The sequence below is a fragment of the Hetaerina americana genome, unplaced genomic scaffold (assembly GCF_022747635.1).
Source record: "Hetaerina americana unplaced genomic scaffold, ioHetAmer1.1.p SCAF_1, whole genome shotgun sequence".
NCBI classification, from domain to species: Eukaryota; Metazoa; Arthropoda; class Insecta; order Odonata; family Calopterygidae; genus Hetaerina; species Hetaerina americana.
The window spans coordinates 81,536,840-81,558,659 of record NW_027286069.1 but is presented as its reverse complement, the minus strand read 5'-3'; the positions used below and the strand labels follow the sequence as shown (position 1 = coordinate 81,558,659).

General features: G+C 39.0%; 2 protein-coding genes across 3 annotated transcripts in view; one reads left to right on the top strand and one right to left on the bottom strand.

Annotated features, from left to right (window-relative positions):
* Positions 1 to 1,456: 1,456 nt before the first annotated feature.
* Positions 1,457 to 3,789, bottom strand: LOC139686288 (m-AAA protease-interacting protein 1, mitochondrial). 2 transcript variants are annotated; one of them, XM_071583442.1, is made up of 4 exons: positions 3,521 to 3,627; positions 3,249 to 3,417; positions 2,845 to 3,055; positions 1,457 to 1,964 (listed from the first exon to the last, which is right to left on the bottom strand). In XM_071583442.1, the coding sequence occupies exons 2-4, from the start codon at positions 3,378 to 3,380 to the stop codon at positions 1,717 to 1,719; spliced, it is 591 nt and encodes a 196-aa protein (XP_071439543.1). In that variant the 5' UTR covers positions 3,381 to 3,417; positions 3,521 to 3,627; the 3' UTR covers positions 1,457 to 1,716. The 2 variants fall into 2 exon arrangements, with proteins under 2 accessions (XP_071439543.1, XP_071439535.1); XM_071583434.1 differs by having other exon boundaries at positions 3,249 to 3,789.
* A 115-nt stretch (positions 3,790 to 3,904) lies between these two features.
* Positions 3,905 to 21,820, top strand: part of Crtc (CREB-regulated transcription coactivator) — a 104,306-nt gene continuing 86,390 nt past the window's right edge. The window contains exons 1-2 of the mRNA XM_071592267.1: positions 3,905 to 4,018; positions 4,746 to 4,859. Coding sequence (XP_071448368.1) covers positions 3,905 to 4,018; positions 4,746 to 4,859 — 228 coding nt within the window. The remainder of the gene's footprint in view (positions 4,019 to 4,745; positions 4,860 to 21,820) is intronic.

Sequence of the window (21,820 nt, the reverse complement as noted above, 5' to 3'; positions counted from 1 at the left end):
TCATAGTTTTATATATATATATATATATATATATATATATATATATATATATATATATATATATATATATATATATATATATATATATATATATATATATCTGTTAAGGATTTTTTAATAAGTACGTATTCATGTGATAAATATTAAATCTGTCTAAATGCTTATGCATTATATTTTCATTACTGAGTCAATATAAACTTCTTTCTCTGAATTATGTAAATTTAAGGGAATCAAATAAATGTATACATATTTAATGTCATAAATACCTAATAGTCGGTTAAATCTGAATGAGGAAACAAAATACACAAACTCAGTTGAGAGTTAAAAAACTGGTATGGAGATTCTTGAATGCACCATCATTTTGATCAAGGATCTAAACCATAAAGACTTAGTTGTTCGCTAAAATGTATGATAGGGGTTGCCATCCTCCATATATATATGTAGATCAGCTGCTTATTTCCCTAGATTCATAGTGTTTTTTTATTACTACCTGAAAATCAGAAGTATAATTCAAAGACATTTTTGAATATCTGCAGCTAATTCTACATTTGTCATCAAAAATAACTACTCCATAAATTGAACAATTTTAGCACCAAAACCTAAACCAGGCAAATAATCATAAACTGCAAAATTTTCATGTGTGCTCAAGTGGGTGAATCCACCAAAGGTACCATTGCGGCATCTCCTCCTGTTTCTTTAAGGCCCCATCCATTGTTTCATCTAGAATGGTGGTAAAAGATGCTGAAATACAGGGAAATTTGTGTAAATATAATTCAAGAATTCCTCAGAAAGAGGCCAAGTCCTCACTCCCTAGTAATCACTCAAACTTGTTAAGACTCTCATAATAAGTGCTTTAATTTACAGATCTTGTCTTTACCTAAACATACGGGGCACTTAAAATTAGTATTTGACTTTTCATTCTGTAGGGTGAAACATTTGCTGCTGGTCATTAACAGAGGCTTTCAAATGGCCTTATAATAGGCCCTCATTAAGAGTTTGCGAGTGCCAGAACTAGGAAAGTAGGAAGTTATCTCACTCACAAGGTGCCATGAGCCTATTATTTTGCACATAATTACTTACATGCAGAGCATTTGGCTCTCTTTGAAATATGTTTTCTTTACTCCATCTCAAGTATGAGGGAATGTTAAGCTAGTAATTGAGAATCCTAGGAGCAGAGCCTATGACTTCCATCAGCATATCTCATTGTAGATTTTTTAATTTAAGGAATCTTACTCAAGACAAAATATCTACAAGAATTGCACCAGCAATACATCAACAAGAGGAACCATGCATTGAATGACACAGCCTCTAATTTCAGTGGTGTGCATCTGATCATACTGAATATCACTTTTCCAATTAACACCATATTTGCTACAGTTTCTTCTCTTGATTGCTTGGGAACAAATTAAAAAAATATTTTGTGTATAAGGGCAACAAAGTATTAATAAACGGTTAATGCAATCATAATTAACTATGTATTTTTTCCTGCAAAAAATTAACAAAAATTCCATGACATTCCTTGGATACATTCCGATGCACAAGTTGAAACTGATCTGCAGTATTTTTTAAATAATAATGTCTAACTAAAGTAAAAACGAAATAAGTATCTTACAGATAAAATTATTTGAACAGTGTAGTAGTATTAATAAATTGGCTTGACCTCTAAAAGTTATGTTAGCCTTCCAACCAGAACTTTCATTCATAGGGTAGTCTTTGTCATGAATCCAGAAAATCAGTTGGTTTAAAATGATTCACAACATTGACCTTCCAGTCAGATTGTTCTTCCTTTCCTTTAGTAAACTCTCGAATAAATCTGTAGTTGCAGATACATATGCGGTGCTGATACTCTGGAGTCATGCCCATATTTAAGGGTGGAGAAATGTTTTGCGCCCTTAGTTCTTTGAGCCCTAAGAGCACATGATAGCACATGGTGATTTCAACAAACCGACGCTGAGGTTTATCACCTAAAATGGATGCCCAAAGGAATACAAATTAAAAAATTTTGCTAATATACAATTTGGTATTAAGTTTTTAGAAATTAATCATATATTTCAATTATTTCTAACAAAGAAAAACTTACATGTATTTATATTTAAAATAATTTCATTATTTTATGCTTAATAATTGTATAAATTATTAACAGGGTGGCAGGGATGAATTAATAAGCCCATTAACAGTAGATAATATTAAGAAATTTCCCTCCAACAAGTAAAATGACCAAAATTCCTCAAAACTATAATCAATTATAGATGAAGCTTTTGCTCTCTTTTTCCATGACCTTCAGAATACTATTTTTCACAATAGAACTTTAAAATTACACAGTGGATAAAACTGTAACTAAGCTTTTGATTAGCTTTCATTGTAAACAGTGGATATAACCAGTGAATCTAGGTAGTCTTGTAAAACAATGGTAAAGAAATTTCTGAGAGTTGTCAGCTGATACGAGAATGCAGAGCGGAGCTTATGGCTTGTCCAAGTAATATACGTTTATGTCTGAGAAGAACGTGTGCCGACTTTGTACAACTCACGCAAATATAGGTTTATTTTGTCCGACATTACATATACATTAGGCAAAACTAGTGCTGTGATGATACAATTTGAAATGATTAATAACAGGGTCAACAGAAAACCCTGTATGCTCCCTACACCGAACATGCACTGCACCACATGCTACGCGTGAGACAGAATTCGAAAAAATAACAAACTTTTTTTGAACTAATTTAATTATTTATACGTATAAACAACTACAATAATTGAGAAAAGTTCACAAATGTTGCAGTACCTATTAAACCTCTTAAGAAAACACCTGATAGAGCTTAATATATTCCGTTATGATAGCATTACCTTCCTTGTCCTTATCGTCATCAAACATAACTCCAACTTGATACGGAAATGAAAAATATATATCTTCTTTGTTCACCATTAGATCTTGCCTCTGCTGAACAGAAAATTTGGAGGCAGAATTTTTAATCTCAGAAATTGCGCCTTCCACAACATATTCCTGCAGCATTTCCCAGTCTCCTTTTGATATGGCATTAGACACTACTTCCACCGCCTGTGTTGAATCAAATATCTTAATGAACTTTCCAGGTCATGTCTAGCATCAATTGCTCTTTGTATCTATTACCATTCAAGATAGCAATCAACATATGCTTTCAATGCAAATAGGAGGGATTTTGCGTAGCATCCGTATTAATGTGGCAATGGAATGTGAATTCTTTGACACTTGTAAACAAATCAGGATCTACCTGTTTTGATCCACTGATGAAATCTGGCAGGTTGAATTCTCGGTCAAAATATGGAGTAATTATTGTTGTACACAAAATCCAATTCTTCAGCGACTTAAAAAAGCTCGGCCAAATTATCTGGGGAAAGTTCATCAGTGGGGGGAGGCCTTTGGGTTTAGGGCCATCTCCACTAGAGAAAATACGAAATGGTTGCCTGAACTTCGGGCCTCTAATGTTATTTGCGATTGAAGTAATGGGGTTAAAGGATATTTTATCACAACGGCACAAGTTACCTTGTTTAGCCGCAGAATATTGTTTGTAATTTATTTCCACATCATCAGCGTAATTCCTGTCATTCCAACCGTACGAGCATGCACTAGTTCGAATTTTTTTATTTCCCGATAACAATGACTGTTTAAAGAACCCACACTTTCGCATAATTAGGCGCGTTGCCATTAGCTTATGAAAAAGGGAGTTATAAAGAACATTTAAATTCGAAAATTTGAAAGAAACTTCGAGGTTTCTCCATAACGCCGGTGAAATTTTCCACCTAGATGTGGACGCGGCCATTTCCAGTCTGGAAATTACAATGTTTCCCAACAGATGGCATTCACTACCAAGCGATTTCATTGGCCATTTGCGTTACCTTGCAAGTCAAAACTACTGAAGCAGCCATCATGGCGAACCCACGGAAATTTAGTGAAAAGATTGCCTTGCACAATCAAAAGCAGGCCGAAGAAACTGCAGCCTTCAATCAGATCTTGCAAGAAGTGTCGCATGTTATCGCCCGAGTGAGTAAAGTTGTCAAAAATATTGGTTTATTGCTGTAGTGGAAATTGGAAGTCGGGTCGTAACATAAACAGTGGGTCTCATCCTGCGATGTTGTAGGAATAAGGAAGTGTTTTGGTGTGGTATCGTAGGTGGTGGTATAAATTCAGCCTGCCGTTGTATAAACTTGTTCATAAGGCTTTAAGCAGTGTATATTTCTCTTTTTGATTCAGCAAATAGAACCTACGACGCCCTAGACGCCAGCATTGTAATTGTTTTTCGTTGATTTGCAATTTAAGGAATGCATTGGTAAGGGTTTATATTTAAAATATATTGAGGAATATGAGTGTATCATTCTACGAACGTTCCCATGTGAAAAATTAAGAAAAGACCTTATTTGATATATGCCTTTAATCAATCTATATCAGTGGTTGTTTTCGTGAAACAGATACTGCATTTCGGTGCATGCTTTTCATATAGCTGACATTTCATGTCCTTCTATAGAGCATTATTTAAAGGTATTGATAGATCATTTCAACTTCAGTAGTTTCAATTATTTATATTATTCTATTAGCAGTATTGGCGTAGGATTATTCTCTGTTGGGTAGTGCTATGTTTTAATTTCGCGATAATTTCCATAGTAATTGTGTAGGATCCTTCTGGTAACTATTTGAAATGTAATCATTCCGTTGCCGATTCAGCTATCTTTGCGTGTGTAGCTGATGCTTTAGTTACTCTTGTCGTTTCTAGGTGAATCCTCCCCTTCCTAAGCAGCATCTTCATGTAAATCAATCACTCGGCACATACCGGGGAGGTTCGCTGCCAAACGTCAACCACATAGGAAGTAATTCTATAGATCTAAAGGTAGGCATGAAACTCAGTGTGCTCGTGAGTGTTCTTGCTTGCCTTTGGTTCACTTTAGTAATTTTCTTGTGCATCACCTGTTTGAGTATTTCTTATTTAGTTTCTATTATTTGTACACGTAGAGATGAAGCACCTCATTTGTTGCTTTATAGTTGATTGTTCATGACTTAAGATACGTTGCATGATTTCCCTGTCATGCACCATGAACAAACCCCTGTGTGGCATTGTAGTTTTAACCGCAGTTCATCAAGTTGTAATGAATCTGCTTTTAGAAATGATGTTCAATTGTCGTTTTGCCTTTAGTGTGTTTAAATTTAATATAGTTGTACGGAATAGATTAACTGTGGAGAGCCGCAATGTACAGAAATGTTTGCTGTGCAAAGCCTTTGATATTAAAGCAATAAAGTAGTGAATTCATTTTACTCATCTTTATTTATATAATCTTACATTAAACTCTCCGTTAAGTCCTTCTTGCATCACAGGCTTTGTCTTTGTGGCACATAGTTCATTTTTTAATGTTGAAGAGTAATGTATATTTTATTTCATATCAGCTGTGCTGTGATGCAGTTGAACTTAAAGTGAATTTAGCTTTTTTAAAAAAATGAATAAATTGCTAGGTTTAATGTCGAAAGTAAGGGGTTCAATAAGTTGCACATATTGATTTTAGAAGTCTATTATATGCGTGGCTATAGTTATTTGAAAACAAATGGTAGATTTACCTCCTTTGCATCCCTTTTACTGGCATTTTGCTTCAGTCAGTGAAAGCATCCTTTAGTGAATGCACATATTAACGGTAATTTTAGAAGTAATTTGATTCAACTTGTCATTCTTTAGTGAAAGGTTGCATAGGGAAAGAAGACCCATATTAAAACTGCAAAATCGACTTAGTGAATCAAATTAAATTTTTTAATGCTTTACCCATAGTTTTATCTAACGTTTTCTGTCCCTTGCTCCTTTGGGGATTTGCAGGGGCATAACACCTTGATGTTTGAATTTCACACGCCATCGGGCTTAGTACTGGGCGAACTCTACCATCACCTACCAAACTGACCATCGGGTTGATTACTGTATCAATGGTTTTTTTTACATAGATTTATCAGCCTGATGATGATATTATGTTTGGTTATGGTCATGGAATTGAGATTTTTAAATTAATGTGTTAACTGCTTTGCTATTTCTTAGATATTTCACTGAATTTCAGGTGGGTGAATTTGTTATTAATGTCTGAGGTCTCTTCAGATACTAGTGTTATTATTAAATTTCATGTGACATTGTTTGCAATGTCATTCTGTGATTATACCATATTCTGGTAATACCATCCTTTCTACCTAGTTGATGAGCAGGTCTATCAGTTGTCGGGGTACAGGTGAGAAGGGTAGCTGAGTATGGGGAAGGAACACGTATGTTAGATTAAATTAAGCTTGGCTAACACTTGTTGTTGGCATTATCATGGTCAATTCTAACATTGGCCTATATTCCTTATTTAAGAGCACAGTGGTAGGTTTAGTGTGGGGATGAAAGCTTCAATAATTACCAATCTACAGTGATATAACTTTAAATCATTGCATGTAAACAATGAAATTTTGTTATTGCTCACTTTCGTCATTTATCATCACCAAGTTGTAAGTATATTTCACTTTTTGAACAATGAAGGCTAATATCATTATGCATCCATGCTCCACTGTAAAGAGAGTTGTTTATGAAGTTGATCCCTTGACCATAACGTGATCAAATCCCAGGTGAATGACTCCTGGTAAGCATCGTCAGCGTTAGGCTTTGTTTTGTTTCATTTCACGGTCGCATTACTACGAATTGGTGGAATAATCGTCTCATTATTGACAGAATGTTTTTCATAAAAAGGCTGGTTGAGCGTGGCAGTTGTTATGGTTACTGGCGATTCTTTTGGTCTCGAAAATTGAAGCAAAATTATTTTATGGAGGCTTCCGAGGATCTCATTCTATCAGCTCGTTTCATTCATCGGATCCTAATATCATTTTCACATTGGTCATTCCCCCAGGTTTTCGATTAGGCCAGGAATTTGTACATCAGCTCAGAATTTTCTCACATCCGTTTCCCGAGGCTTTGCGTCGGAATGCACACAGCATGCCTCATTCCACCCGATGCGCTCGCTCTTCGTACTTCATTAGCTTCATCAACTCTTTTACCTGCCCCCCCCCCCACACCCCAGCTATACGTGGTATCACCTTGTGTGTATCGTGTATGTACATTTTTTGTCAAGGTCAGTAGTGCCATGATGAATGTTTCCCTTTCTTCTGCCTCCTCCTCCCCCCAGCCTCTCCTCTTCCACCTCTATCGCTCCTCTTCATGTCCGACGAAGACCACCCCGACCCCGCACCCCTTCCTTCGCCCCCTCCCAACCGCACCCTCTGTCCCTTTATTTCGGCCGTCAGTGTCTCTCCCCGTTGAAAGGGGGCGCTTATAAGGCTTGGACACCGTCAACAACACACCACAGGCCTTTGGCTACATGCGCGCCCCCTCCCCCATATTCTCTCTCTCCTCCCTCCCTTCCCGTCTCCCTTACCCCGAGCCCCTTTTGTTAACCAGGCGGTGGAAGTGAAGGGATCCGCCGTAGAGGGAAGGGGAGGAGCGCGAGCCGGGGGAGGGGAGAGGGAGGGAGGGTCAGGGAGAGGGAAGTGAGATGGAGGTGTCGGAAGGAGTGGGGGAGCGAGAAAAGGGGTCGGGGGACTTTAAAAGCGTTCGATCCCAGCCTGCCACGCGACCCATGTGGGGAGGAAAGGAGCTTCCTCGGGAGGGGTCTGGAGGTGAGCTTGGGGTGGTGGGGATAGGGGGAAGGAACCGCGAAGAATTAATCGAATATTCAAGGTCTCTTTCTCTCCCTCTCTTTCTTGTACTGTCCTTTACACATGTTCCGCGACGTAGCATCTCCCGTTCTCCGCGAATTCTTTTGCAACGAGTTGTACCGCTTTTCATCGGCAGAGGTGTTCCCACAATTCTTACCGTCAGTGTCGTGGTCTTTGATCGTAGAAGGTAACGTTTTGGCCGTTTTGAAATATAATCAAAGGTTGTTTATGCGGTTTGCAGAGACAGTGCTTCGATATTGTGTTTTGTTCTTTGTTTCATCTTCCATAAGAAGTGATACTTAAAGACCGAACGCACCATTCTACTCGTTTCCCGAATGTTGGCAAGGCCAATGGTGAATGCTTGATCTTTTTGAAGCAAAAACAAATAAGTTCTGGCCTTGCCCGTTACGGCTGACGATGGCTCATGTAACCGTCAATTTGTGTTCATTTTGCCTCAAGGTCGTTACCCAGTCTACCCAAATCTAACGCCCTCCCTTTTCACCTCCCGAAGTGAATCCCTGGCTACGTGCCTGTTTAGTACCCGAATTTTACGTATTTTTTCCTGCATGGTGGACTAAGGCAGTATGTGAAATGTTTGATAAGGGGAAGAGAAGCATTTTCGTGCCCATCCGTTGCGTTAAAAAAGCGCCCGAAAAATGTTTTCGCCTTTTCCAGGCAGGATTCGTTATTCTCCAAAACAGGGCGCGAAATGGATAGTCTGGAATGCAACTGCGTCTGATCGTAATCTCAGATTTTCGTCTGATTTTGGAGCTGAGCAGTAGTACGTTTTGTGATAATTTGCTCGTATTATTTCCGCCAAGAATTTGAGTAGTGAATAAAATTCTAAAAACGACCATATTTTGCCATTATGAGTATTGTTCTCTCCCAAAACTGTTATCATATGATCACATCCCTAGTCTCCGGATTTGTGTTCACAAATGCTCTGAAATAATAATTTGAATGTGCTGCCGCTTCGTTCAGTGTACTAAGTTACGTTCCCCATGTACCTTGGTGTCATATTCTCAGTAGCCGGATCGTAGTTGTGAATGCATGTCACCTGATTAGGTCGTGTCTTTTTAGATGGGAAAATTATTCCTTTTATAATCCAATTGCTCATTTTCGCACTCATGCTTTACAAAATCATTTAATTTCGTTGAATTCTTCAATACTAATTTCGTCTAGTGTTTTCTTTCTGACTGATCAGATAATGGAACTAGGAAGTTGGTAGCATAGCAGTGCTTCTGAAGTTTTTTGCTATCAATGTACTCCACTCTCACGTATCCCTGGAAATCAGATCTTAATCCGTGCGTCGGCCACCGCATGCCCTGCCCCTTCAGGTTCCATGTTCATATAATTGTCTGCGTTTTTATTAAAAAATTGCCGATGTTCATAAATGTTCATTAGAAGCAGTTTTCGATGGCGCCCTTCAGTCCTGAGGGGAATAAACAAAAGCTAGCAAAGAATGTATCAATACTGTTTCTTCATATCTCATCAATCTTGTGCCTATAAAATTCTTAACGCACAAAATGTTCGTACGCTGTGTATGTAAGCACGGACAGTTCTTTTTCCTCGTGTTACTTCATATTTGCGTTCGTTAGCAAATTTGTCGTACCTCCAACCTCATAGTTTTATTTCGCGTTTCTCCAGTCACCCATGGCTCTGAGGTTTAAAATTCTGCCGAAGGGCCCTTTGTCAGTCAGTTTTCCGGAGAAATCATTTTCATTACCCTTACTCTCCTCCCACGCAATTGACTTCGGTGTGCGTGTAAGAGAGTTGTTGCTTTTTGTAGGGAGTCTCCTGTTATCCGAGGGGGGCAGGAAACCGTAAGTGTATTTGGTACTTGGAGAAAATCGGGAGACTTGGGGTCGCGAGCGGAAGGGTTTTTTTTTAATTTCCGGCCTGTCCAAACAGACCCAAGCCGATGATTCTCCCGTGCTTCCGTTCACCTTTCCTCTTCCACGTCCGTCGAGTGGCTAGCTCCAGAGCACAATCGTTCTCGCTAAGCGCATGACACGCGGCACTGCCATACACGCACGCGACACCACGGTAGATGCACCAAAGCGTCCCCACGGAGTTGACATGGGAGGGGGGGGGGGGGGTTCAGGGTAGAGCAACACAAAAACCTCTCGCCTCCCTCCTCCCTTCCTTCCACTCCCCCTTCCTCTCCTTTCGTTGCAACTTGTCCTCGGGAAGATTGTTGTGTGTGCGCGCGAGTGAAAGGAATTTCGAGGTACTGCTCCGGAGGAAGACTCCGGCGAAAACGAAAGTGATTTTTACGAGGGGAGGGAAAGGGCGAAGAAAGAAAGCCTCGAACGGGATGGGCTGGGAGGGATACGTTCCAGTGGACGGCGTATAATGTGGGTGAGATTAGATCTCTTCTTCGGGTTGCGATCAGATCTTTTAGCTATGTGGGAATGATATCCCGTCGCCAAGAATGTTTTCAATGCTTAAAAACCAATTCAATTGTCTCGAATCGTTGAGTGTAGGCAGTTTGAAGATAATGCATTGAAATTTATTTTTTCCTGCTCGATTCTCTGAAGAGTATTATTTTTAATGTAGCGCCATCATGTTGGCTTAGAATACTGTGTTGAAAAGTAGGCAGAAGCCAGTGCGTAATATGGTCGATTTTTCAACAAAAAATTTGTATTAGGATATATAGTATATCTTGGAAAGTTTGAGGAACTCTGGACATCGTTTGGAGATCCCAAATGTGATCGTGAATATGGAGGCGATCATTGAATTTTACCTGTTTCTATCCTCCGCTACCAGTGTTCGAAAGCCTCTTGAAGGATTCGTATTTGTCATTTTGTTTACGGGGACGTAAGCATTGGGACCAGGTGTCTTGTGTGTCATCTGTGTCCATTGTCAATGTGTGATATCTTTGGTGATTTTAGATCTCACGGAAAATTCATCAAATATCAGTTTTTGGATGTGTCTGTAATGAGTGGACGTCAAGGTCATTGCCGTCACATATATTTCTGTAGCTCCCGGAGCAGCTTCTCTTTCAAGAGGAAAAGTCATTTTCGCTCTCGAGGTTTATACCAGTGGTGAGTGGAATGTCAAGTTGTCTTCCTCAGCGAGATTCCTTTTATTTCCTTCCTTCTGGCCTCCGCTGACGCATATTTGTCATTTATGGTTTGGCTAATAATGCATAACGAGACTTTTGAGCAAGCAATGCATTAGAATAGCTTTCTCATAATGAATAACTGATCGTAGAACTTTTCTACTTGTTATCAAGTGGAAAAGTGCTACGATCGGTTACTCATTATGTTCGACTTCCACCACATCACTCATTAAGCCACTCAATTTGAGCTTTCTTATAGATAGCAACACACTCAAGTGTTGCGGTTTATGTGCTCGCCCAATGTACGTTTCTTTTATTATTTTTATGGGGTATGCACGAGTTTCCATAGTTGAAACAATTCGTTAATTTCTAACTTTTCAAGGTGCCCGTGGATGTGCGCCTGGAAAAGTTCTAATAGGTTCCAACTGCCGATATTTTTCATTTTCTCCTTAGGTTTTTTGGTCACGTTGAGGATTAAATTCCACACATCAACAGTTAAGAGATATCCCCAATTATATCTCCCTTGCGCGGCAATCGTTTCTCTACAAATTATGAACGGCTTCCATGGTTGAAATTACCAATAAGCCATTGTTATGCGGTTAAAGACTTTCATTCACCACACAAGGTTTTCCTTCACTCGAATATGGCATTTTGTATTATGTTTTTGTGCGTTCAACGGTGAGATAACGATATAATTTTTCCTATTACCACGGAACTACTCGCAATGCTAGAAGCCGATGGCATACAAGTAGATAAAAATATCCTGAGTTGCATTAAAGACTTTAAATGGTCGGGTGCAAAGAGTAGTCATACAGGATGGAGCAGATGGGGTTAGCTCAAATGCCACAGGAGGTTCTTCAGGTGTTCCATGGGGAAGTGTTGGCGAACCTCTTTTATTCCAACTTCGCCTTTTCGACATTGACTCTGCAGTAACTAGTGAGATACGTTTATTTGCCGACGATGCAGTGGTTTACCGTGGTATCCGTAATTCTGAGGACACAGCAGCTTTATCAGATGTCCTAAATGCTAAACAATGCGAGTGCTGCACTTGGCAATTAGAATTAAACTTAAAAAAAAGTGCGTATTGATGAATTTTTGGAAAAAGAGCCATTCCCTCCAGAACGCCTACTGCATCGGGAACACCGAAATGGAATGTGTAGACTCTTTTAAATACCTATGCGTTACCCTCACTGGTGGGTGAAACACATGCAGGGAATATGTGGACAAGTCAACAAAAAATTAGAATTTATTAGAAGAGTACTTGGTAAATGTGATGAAAAGGTCAAAGAGAAATTTTATCTGTCGTTGGTTGGCCTCATTTAGAATATGCTGCAAGAACATATATGGGATCCTCACGAAGTTGGATTGTCGAATTTGATTTTGTGAAGCGTCGGGGAGATAGATTTTTAAATTGTTGTTATGATAAACTTAGAGGTCTAACCAAAATATTAGAGCAGCTAGGCCGTAAATCACTCTCGGAGCGAAGGTTAAATTACAGATTGAAGCTCTTGCGTAAAATGGAAGGATGTCTCTAGCAATGGTGTTGAAAATGTGTTATTACCCCCATCGTACTACGGTAGGAGGGCTCAGGTCAATAAAATTAGCGAGATTTAGTGTATAACAGATAGATTTAAGATGTTATTTTTTCCGCGAACGGTAAGGGATCAGAATAGCATTACTCTAGAGTTACTTTATTTTATTTAGAGAATAGTTTTTAAGAGTTATTTTCTCTTTAAGAGTTATCAGACCGTGGTAGGGTTATATTGGGGTCAAAATTGGTCTGGTGCGCATTCACCCCCTGCCACATACCCGAGTGGTGGTTTGCGGGGTACTAGAAATATTTAAATATTAGTAACGGGTCTTGGTGATCTCCCTGCATCTTTCTTTTATGTGTTTCATATTGCTCATTTGTTAAATAAGAACAAATAACCGAATCACCTCGAACCTCGCTCATGTCAGGGTATTTTAGAATGCTAAGTTGGGCATAATATCTGTCAAATTTTGCGGTATCCTCGTCCCTTGGAAGGAATTCGTCTTGCGCCCATGGTGAAATTAGAGCTGCGAAGACTATTGGAAAATTGGAGTTCCCTCTTGACAAGAGCAGGCTTGACCGTTAAATTTACATTTAATTGTTGTTTCTATTCATTTATGTTTCGGGAGGAAGGATTGTATTGATCAATATCTCGTACTGAAAATCGGCACAGAGTTAACTTTAACGTATTTTTAATAGGTCTCTTATCTGCAAAAGTCGGAACTCACTCGTGTTCTTCTTGGGCTAAAATGGCCAAGTGCCAATTGAAAGTTACGAATCCAGTTCCTCTTGGCAATTGTGCTTTGTTCTCGCATATTATTCTTCGCTCTGTATTCAGAATTATACCTTTTAATGGGTACAGACCTCGTGGCTGATACTCCAACATTTATTCATTATTCTGAGTAATTACACTTGTTTTTTTGGTGTTCATTAGCATTTAAAATATAAAACTGATATTATCTCGTTGGAATGGCGTTGAACAGAAATGGCGTCATGAATTAATGTATCCTTGCATCTACTAGTTAGATTTAGATAGTTTCTGCCGGGTCATGTGGAGAAATAATGAGAAAGCGAAATACTTTAAATTCAGCAGACATGGGTCCTCGAATCGATGATCAGTGCCTTTTCTCAGCAGAAGGGAGTGTTTTGAGTAGATGGAAATAATAGTTGGTGTACATGACATAAAACTTTCCAAGGCACGTCTTAAGGATCATTTCCTTAGTTACGTAGATCTACTGTTCAGAAAATCCTTACCTTGTTCTTTTGCCATTTCAGACTTCGTTTTTCTCAGGGAGTTTCATTTTTGTTGGTTTCAATAAATTTTCTCGGTCCTTACTTCGAGGGTCAATAAATAAGGACTAAACTTTTTTATTTATATATACCCTACAAACCCCCGCCAGGGTGTGTGACGGGGTGAATACACACCAGAATAATTTTACCCGAACAGCATAATATCTGCATGCGTATGCTTCATTTTGCAAACACTTGAGTAAATGTTATATTGATAAATAAATGCATTTAAGGCACAAGTTTCATTTAGTTGACTCCAATACTTCCGTCAGTGGGAGCTGTTGTTAGGTGTTAAAACATGTCCAGTTCGACTACGACAACGACGGAGGTAGTTCCCGATTCTGCGTCGAAATTTTTCTTTCGCCTGAACCAATCGTCAGCCGTGGCCTATTTTATACTGCAAGAGGTCTATGGAGAGTGTTCTTCACTATTTCAATAGAGCATAGATTAAATTGTTTAATGGAGGGTATAATCAATTTCAAAGAAGGTTGAACCCGGAACTCCAGTCACTACTACTACGGAATTGAAACCGCATTTGCCATTGTGAAAAAAGACTGTTGAATAATGTTATGGGCACTACCAGAAAGAATGAAAATTTCATCGGCCGGCATTAGCACGTTGACAACGGAAAATTTGCACAATTGACATGTCTATTCGCCAATCGCAATCATCACTCGAAAACATGTGTGAAATGTTTTCCACATTCTCCCCATAGGACAGACCTAGCCCAATGTCACTTTTTCCTGCTTCCCAACGTGAATAAACACTCTATTGGGAAGCTTTTTTCATCATCAGAAGTTGCCGTAGGCGAACTGAACATGTTTCAACTTGCAACAGCAGTCGAATGGAGTCAAATCATTGAAACTTGTGCCGTATAGACATTGTACATCAAGCTAAAATATTAGCAATTTGACTTAATTCGCGCACCTTAGGCGATAAAACGTGAAGGTTTCACTCGACCATTGATCGTCTTACGTCTTACTTACATGAAGTGCGTTTTGTTCTGACGGTGAATAGTAAACTCTTAAAAACTGCAACTAAGAGCTGCAGTTAGTAGTTAAGTCTAGTCTTAAATGATATACGAGGGTGGTCCCAGAAGTACCCGACCCAACAAAGAAACCAAAACTTTTGGAAAAAATGCGTTTATTTTTCAACTTCATTTCCCTCATGACATGGAAGACACTGCCTGAATAGTTGTGGTACTGATCTGCAAAAGAAATCAAGAACACACGTAGTTGGTAAAATTTGGTAGTGGAATATTTCAAGGTAAGACGTATTGATGATTTTGTCCATACCCCCCTTTGTATTCCGATTAAAGTAGTGTTCCTAGTCTTAGAAATTGTTGTACAACCAGAGTTGTAACTCTCTGTTAGTATTGCAAACACATTGTAGAAATTACCTTATCCTTGCTTGACAGATTATAATTCCATGTGCACTTGATATTGTCTGTACGAGGTTGGTCCCAGAAGTACCCAACCCAACAAAGAAAACACAAAAGATTTGGAAAAAATGTATTCATTTTTCCCCATAATATCATTTCGGCTCTTTACACTTTTTCCAACTATGTTCAATAAGTTCAATACCCTTTTTATATTAAGAACTGTCTTGCTACTCAAAAATAGCCATTAACTGCCGAAATCACTTGTTCACGGTTGGAGAATCTTTGACCACCGAGTCATTTTTCTAGGTTGCGAACAGGAAATAATCCGAAAGGGCTAAATCTGGCGAATAGGGTGCATGAGGTAGCAATGCAAACTTTAATTTATGAATTTTGGCCATTGCAATAACGTATTTGTGAGCTGGTGCGTTGTCTTGATGAAACGACACTTTCTTCTTAGCCAAATACGGCCGCTTTTGCGTGATTTCTTCGCTCAAACGTTGCAATAAGTTCGCATAATACTCGCCGTTGATATTTTGTCCTTTTTCAAGAGAGTCAATGAAAATCATCCCTCGCGCATCCTAAAAAACCGACGCCATGACCTTGCCTGCAGATGAAACGGTCTTCGCTTTCTTTGGAGGCGGTTGTCCTTTTCTAATCCATTGTTTTGATTGTTCTTTTGTCTCGGGTTTGAAGTAAAGGACCCATGATTCATCCATGGTTATGAAACGGTGCAAAAATTCTGCTTTGCTGCTGTGAAACTTTGCTAAACACTCAATCGAAACATCTTCACGACACTGGTTTTGCTCGAGTGTGAGCAAACGCGGCACTCATTTTGCACAAAGCTTTCTCATGTCCAAATTTTCAGTTAATATGCGATGTACCGCACTTTTTTAAATGCCTACTATGTCTGCTAGCTCGCACTCTTTCAGTCGACGATATTCCAGTATCACTTACTGGATTTTCGTCACCGTTTCTGGAATGGTCACCTCATTTGGTGGACCAATGCGATTCTCGTATTGACAGCTCGTACGGCCTCGTTTAACTCTGCTACCCTATATTTTATTGTCTTAAACGAAGGAACAGACTCACCCAGAGTAGAATCCAGTTCGCCTTAAATATTGGTTGGGCTGAGGCCTTTCAAATAAAAGTATTGTATTGCATAATGATGACCAATGTTCTCCATTTTCACAAATTCTCTGAAAACGTTCACTATTGATGAATGCCAAACAAATACTAAAGAACGTGGCGTCTTCTAACTTGAAACATATGCTTTATAGATTGTGTATTTTCTATTATAGTGGTATTTTTCAAACCACCACAGCCATCTCTAGGTCAGGCCGGTTACTTACGGGACCACCCTCTGAAACTGCTCCACAAAATTCGTTCCCCTCACGCTTATTTTTAAATAACTTCCTCGAAAGTTTGGGGGCTGGGGGGCTTTCATATGTGGTAAAGGTAAACGATAGAAGGCGTAAAAGCCCTGTAAAAGATAAAGAGATAGGAAACAAGTTTAAGGTAATGCTGAGAAAGACTGGAGGATTTTGGGGCAATTACAGGGAAGGAGAAAGAATTGGATGGACGTGCTGATTGGGAGGTAGTTTCTATGATATGTCGCATCTATGAAAAGTTAAAATTGGCAATCCGATGGAATGGAGAAGTAAGGGATGAACAATTTGGAGATATAAACGTAGCGTACAAAGTATTTGGAGATGGATAAGGAAATGGCATTACGCCAAAGGCGCATGTGCTGCGAGGAAATTGTTTAGAAGTCTGTGCGTGACCTTCTGTCATAGTTGTCACGGACCATCCAAAACCAATATTTTGCAATAAACTACGTACGTATAACATAATAAATTACTTCAAATTGCGTTAATGAACAAATGGGTCATAATTGCATTTAAAAATAAATGCAAAAATGTCCTATCCTGAGTTAATTGTATCTATATAAACTTTTAACTTTATAGAAGGGCAAAGGCGTGAAAATATTGATGACAAGGATGATACCTAAGTCTACAGATTATGCGGCATTGACCACCAAAAAATAAAACGGAAATATATGGTCACTTATGTTCAATCAGTTTTTTCAGATAACTATTACTTACTGTGTAGGGTGTCATTTTTTGATATTGTATTTCAGGGAAAACCCTGCTCCTATTTTGAGCGGAACCATCCTCGAGTATTTTGCTCTCTGCGCTCTTCTAAATTTTTTAAATACCAAATTCCGTGAGAACGGGAAGCTCAAAACGCCGTCAAGAAATTTCTGACCGTAGCAGTTTTGCTGTTTTAGAAAAGGATTTTCCTAAGTTAAATGTTTTGATTTATGCAGAAGTTAAAGTCATGATGATTTTTGGTGGTCCTTTCGCAATAGTTATGACGGACGTCTCTTTCACTTTCATATTAATAATTTTTCAATCCAAACGAATCGTGGTAATGACGAAGAGGTCTTAGGGAGGGTGTAATGCTTTTGCCCCGCGCGTGGTATTCGATCATTAGAGGCCAATTCAAACCAGAAAACGTGTAAATGCGAAAGAAGTGCGTGCAGAATAAGAATGCCATAATTTCCGTCATCCGTAGATGAAAAGATTACCTTCATCTTCCTATCGTCGCCGAGAATAAATTGTCTTCAGTCTGCCTCCTGAATGAAGTATATGCCTGTAAAATTAGGTATCGTTATGGCTTCTATTTTTTTGAGACTCGAGATATGGCCGGTTTTCAGCATTAAGTAATTTTTACTACCCAACAGTTCTACTGCGCACGCTAGTGCAGTCTTAAAAAAAATATTTTCAACGGGTTTCATCACCGGGTGGAGCAGTTGCCTTTTGCGTCTCTCTCAAGACGCGGGATTCGCAGTTTCTCTCGAAAATGGGACAATACAGTCTTGGCCCGCGGATTGTTGCATTAATGACTCGTGGAATCATCCCTTTCGTGTTAAGTTTTTGATAATCCTGCGGCGGTGCGAGTGGGGTGGTAAATAGTGAGAAGGCTTTGCGTTATCTCGATCGTATATCCTATCTTCATTTGTTTAATCCTTCCGCCTGACAAGACCCGGTGTTTTAAGTCGGCCCCAGAGGGCACACTCCTCTCTTAGACAACCGTCTCTTCTGCATACACCGCTCTCGGGAAAAGCAATCTGCTCTCGCCTACAGAAATCCTATTCCCCCGCGTACAATGGGCGCGCCTGAGCAAACCGCTCGCGCTAATCTTTGCTGATCTCGTGCGCGCGAGGAATCGTGTAACCGGACGTTAGTCTACATTCATCCGTTTTCTGCTCTCCCGCCCTCCCGTCCCCTCCATTCCTACTTGTCTTTGTTCCCCATTTCTCCCAGTTTTGGGAAAATGAATCCTGTGGGCAAACGAACATGACCACTCGAATCAAGAGTGAATTCTAATGTTAGCCGAACTTTGTATCCAGCCGAATTGGGCTTGCTCGAATATTATGATAGTTAAGAGCTGTGTGTTTTCCTGGGTTTCAAAGTGCCTTGTAAATGCGAAAAACGATAGAGGGTAGGGAAATCAATCTTTCAATCGATTTATTCTTCCTGGAAAACTCAAGTTTCCATTCAGGGATGTTTATGGCGTTAATTGAAATGCTATATTTAAAGATAAAAATCGTTCAAAAAATAAAGTCCAAATGCTGGTTTCCAAAAATAATAGTGAAATAGTTTGTAATGATAGTAGTAAGTTCACTTTCATAAATTTTATGTTACAACGTTCTATTTTCATTTTACATTGTGGTTGCATTGAAGTGGTTTTAGTATTTGGCACCTTCGATTGAGAACATTAAGTGCCAAATTTTCACCGCGGTTGGTTCCCCCTTATCACAGTAAATGAACTATTACTCGGAAAAGTCTGGGAAGAATAGTCAGTCTAGAAATGTATCAATTCTTGTTTCCACTTTCACTCTACCCGCTGGCAATTTCTGTATCGTTTGGATTGCTGGTCTCAGAGCAAACTTGGGTAATATCGTTACTGAATAAAATATAGCCATTTAATTTTTTTTGCCTTTGCTCTAACTACTCACCAGTGTGTACATGTCACGAGATGTTTCCGCATTGCTGAGTTAGTTGTGTGGGCTGCAATATATCAAAGGTTGGTTAATTTCATAGAATGTAAAGTAGTAATTGGGCCATAAATTTTCTTTAAATTAATGCCTTCATGTCAGCATATTGAATGCTTAACATTGGGAGACTGGAATGTCGGAGTTCCGTTGGTTTTTATTTCGGAAAAAAACTTCTTTGTTGCTTGAATACTCGAGATTCTTACAGTCCCCAATGAAGAAAATCGGAAATTTCTAATGAAATTCATACTTGATCGTAGAATATCGACATTTACTTCAAACTTATTTTGTCTGGTATGTGATTATTTCAATTTTAAATTACTCACCTATCGGTTACAGGGGGGTCTTCAGCCGTCTGGTGGGAATAAATGATATCATCCGGTCTGTCAAGGCGCTGGGATGTAATTCTGTTAACATGTACTGGTTTACTTTCGAAAGACGGTCGTATAACTGGAGATCTTACAGTATTCCATCTTCATGCCTGTTAAATCCTACGACCTTTTCACTCTGTGTATGGAAAGTGCCGTGCGTATGAGTATATTATGTAAACTACCCCGTGATTATGCAGGACATCAATTTAGATCCGGCTCCAAGTATGGGTTTGTTTTTACTTGAAACACTTCTTTAATTTGTCCGTTAGAGGTGGCAATGACCGCTCGATTGAGAGTACTTCAAACTTTAGTTCTTGCTGCCACTTAAAATAAAATGCCCCCCCCTTAATCCATAGTATTGCGTGGAAATACGAATGTCGCAAAAAAACAAATTTGATTGGATAAATTCACGGATGTACCGTCTTTAGTTCTGGGCATTTTGAAATCAGAACATTCAAATCCAAAGTGCCAAAATCGTGGCAGTTGCCCCCACCGAAACTCCCTCATAGAAAAATTAAGACTATTTAGTAGGGATAAGTCAGTTCTATTTAAAATCCAGAACTGTAGCAATCATCAATCCCGCTGATGCATTTCCCGATCGTAACGATAACGGATTTCGGGGCGAAGTGCAGCGATTCCACTCTTAGAAATAAAACCTTTTAATTATATCCAAGTTAGTATCTTGTTTCTTTTAATAGAAAGGTGACGTGATTGAGTATTGTGTAGAGAGTTGGACGACTAATATTATTGTCCGGGTTCTAATCCGAATGACTTATCCTTGTTCTAAACCCTGACGTAAAAGTTCTGAAGACCGCCGCTTTCTCACGTGCGGGAATGCATAATATTTTCATGATTTTAGAACGGACGCGTCACTCCAAATTCAAGCTGAGATGTGAAATGTGGGGTATTGTAGAGTGTTCTGTCTCAGTTTTCCATCTCGACCCAGGGGAGGCTTTACGTGACACTGTTACGGGCATGGGTTGTTAAAACTTGTGTTGCATTTCTGGAAGCATTATTTCAGAAAATATCCATTGGAATCGTTATTGCTATCGGCTTAGTTAAATCAAGTATCGTCCTGCACACTTGGCGTACTTTCTATCCCTTCCCTCGATGCTTACTTCCTTTGACCTCTATTCACTACCATTTGTTCAGACTTCGTAAACTCGATGTCCTTGAAGAATTTTTCCTTACATTCTTGTTTGTGGAATTAACTAATATTCTTGGAGAAGTTTTGTGCCAACCATTTCTACTGACTCAAAATTATAAAGGTAATTAGTTTATGTGTACGCCCTAATTACTTTATCTTCTAATAATGACATCTTAAGATAGTTTATTGCGCGTCGTATTTTATAACTTTGGACTACCTAGATGGATTTAATTGGAGCTGACTTTAGTTCACCTATTTCTATCGATTTAATGTTTGCATTAGGAGAATTTAAGTGACATTTTAAAGTTAATTTATGTCCTTCCTTTGCTGTGCATTCACCCATTGTTTTCTTAATTGGCAATTGACTCGTGGAGCCTTCCGAGTTCATTCGGTTTATTGTTTTTCTGCTTAATATTTTGTATGCTCGACACAAAAACTCGTCCTTCAGTCTGCATCGTTCGGTCCTTATGTGTTTCTGTAACTATACTCTCTCAGGGTTCCCTTTTGCGACCTTACAATGTTATTTTCGTGCCCTAGTTCAGTGTCTAGAGAAGATGAATTAATTGGGCGAGCAATCAGTTTATTATTGTTACAGGTCTTGTGTCGGTGGGAAGAAGGCCATTTCGTTGTTTTTCCCTTAACCCGGTCGAGTAACTTGTCTACGCCAGAAATATTTACCAAAAGAATCTTCATTGCTAAATTTAAGGAACATACTAGTAAGTTTATTCAATCGTGTTATTATTCAATATTTATTATTCAATCGTGGATAAAGTTCTAGTCTCTCAAAGAGTCTCTAGAAGAACTGAACTAGTTGTCATAAGGAAAAACTAGCATTTATATATCGTAGAAAAACTTCCTTTGTGTGTCATGACAATATCTATAGGGTTTGTTAAAGCTATTGTGTTCAATATAAATATTAGTTAAATTCACTGGGTCGAATTCCGTCAACGACTTGAAAATTATTGATAGTTTATTTTCTTTTCGCTGTTGGTGCTCTAATTTTTCAACTCTTCCTTCAGCCTTCGTTTCACTTGACCGAGCACAATGGCATCGCTCATCCATCCGGAAAATCCTTAAATAAATCTGGAAATGGCATGGCGAGGTGTTTGCACTTAAATTCAACGCCGCAATGATTATTATTTTAGTCCCATTTTCAGGCGATTGTCTTCAATCTCATTCCACCTGCGTCACCATTTTTTATCCCACTACTTGAAACCCCCTTTTCATTTTTTCCCTGTTGTGTATTTCTTCTGCTTCCTTTCCGTGTCGTCTCATGAAGTTATTCTTCCGGTGCCGTC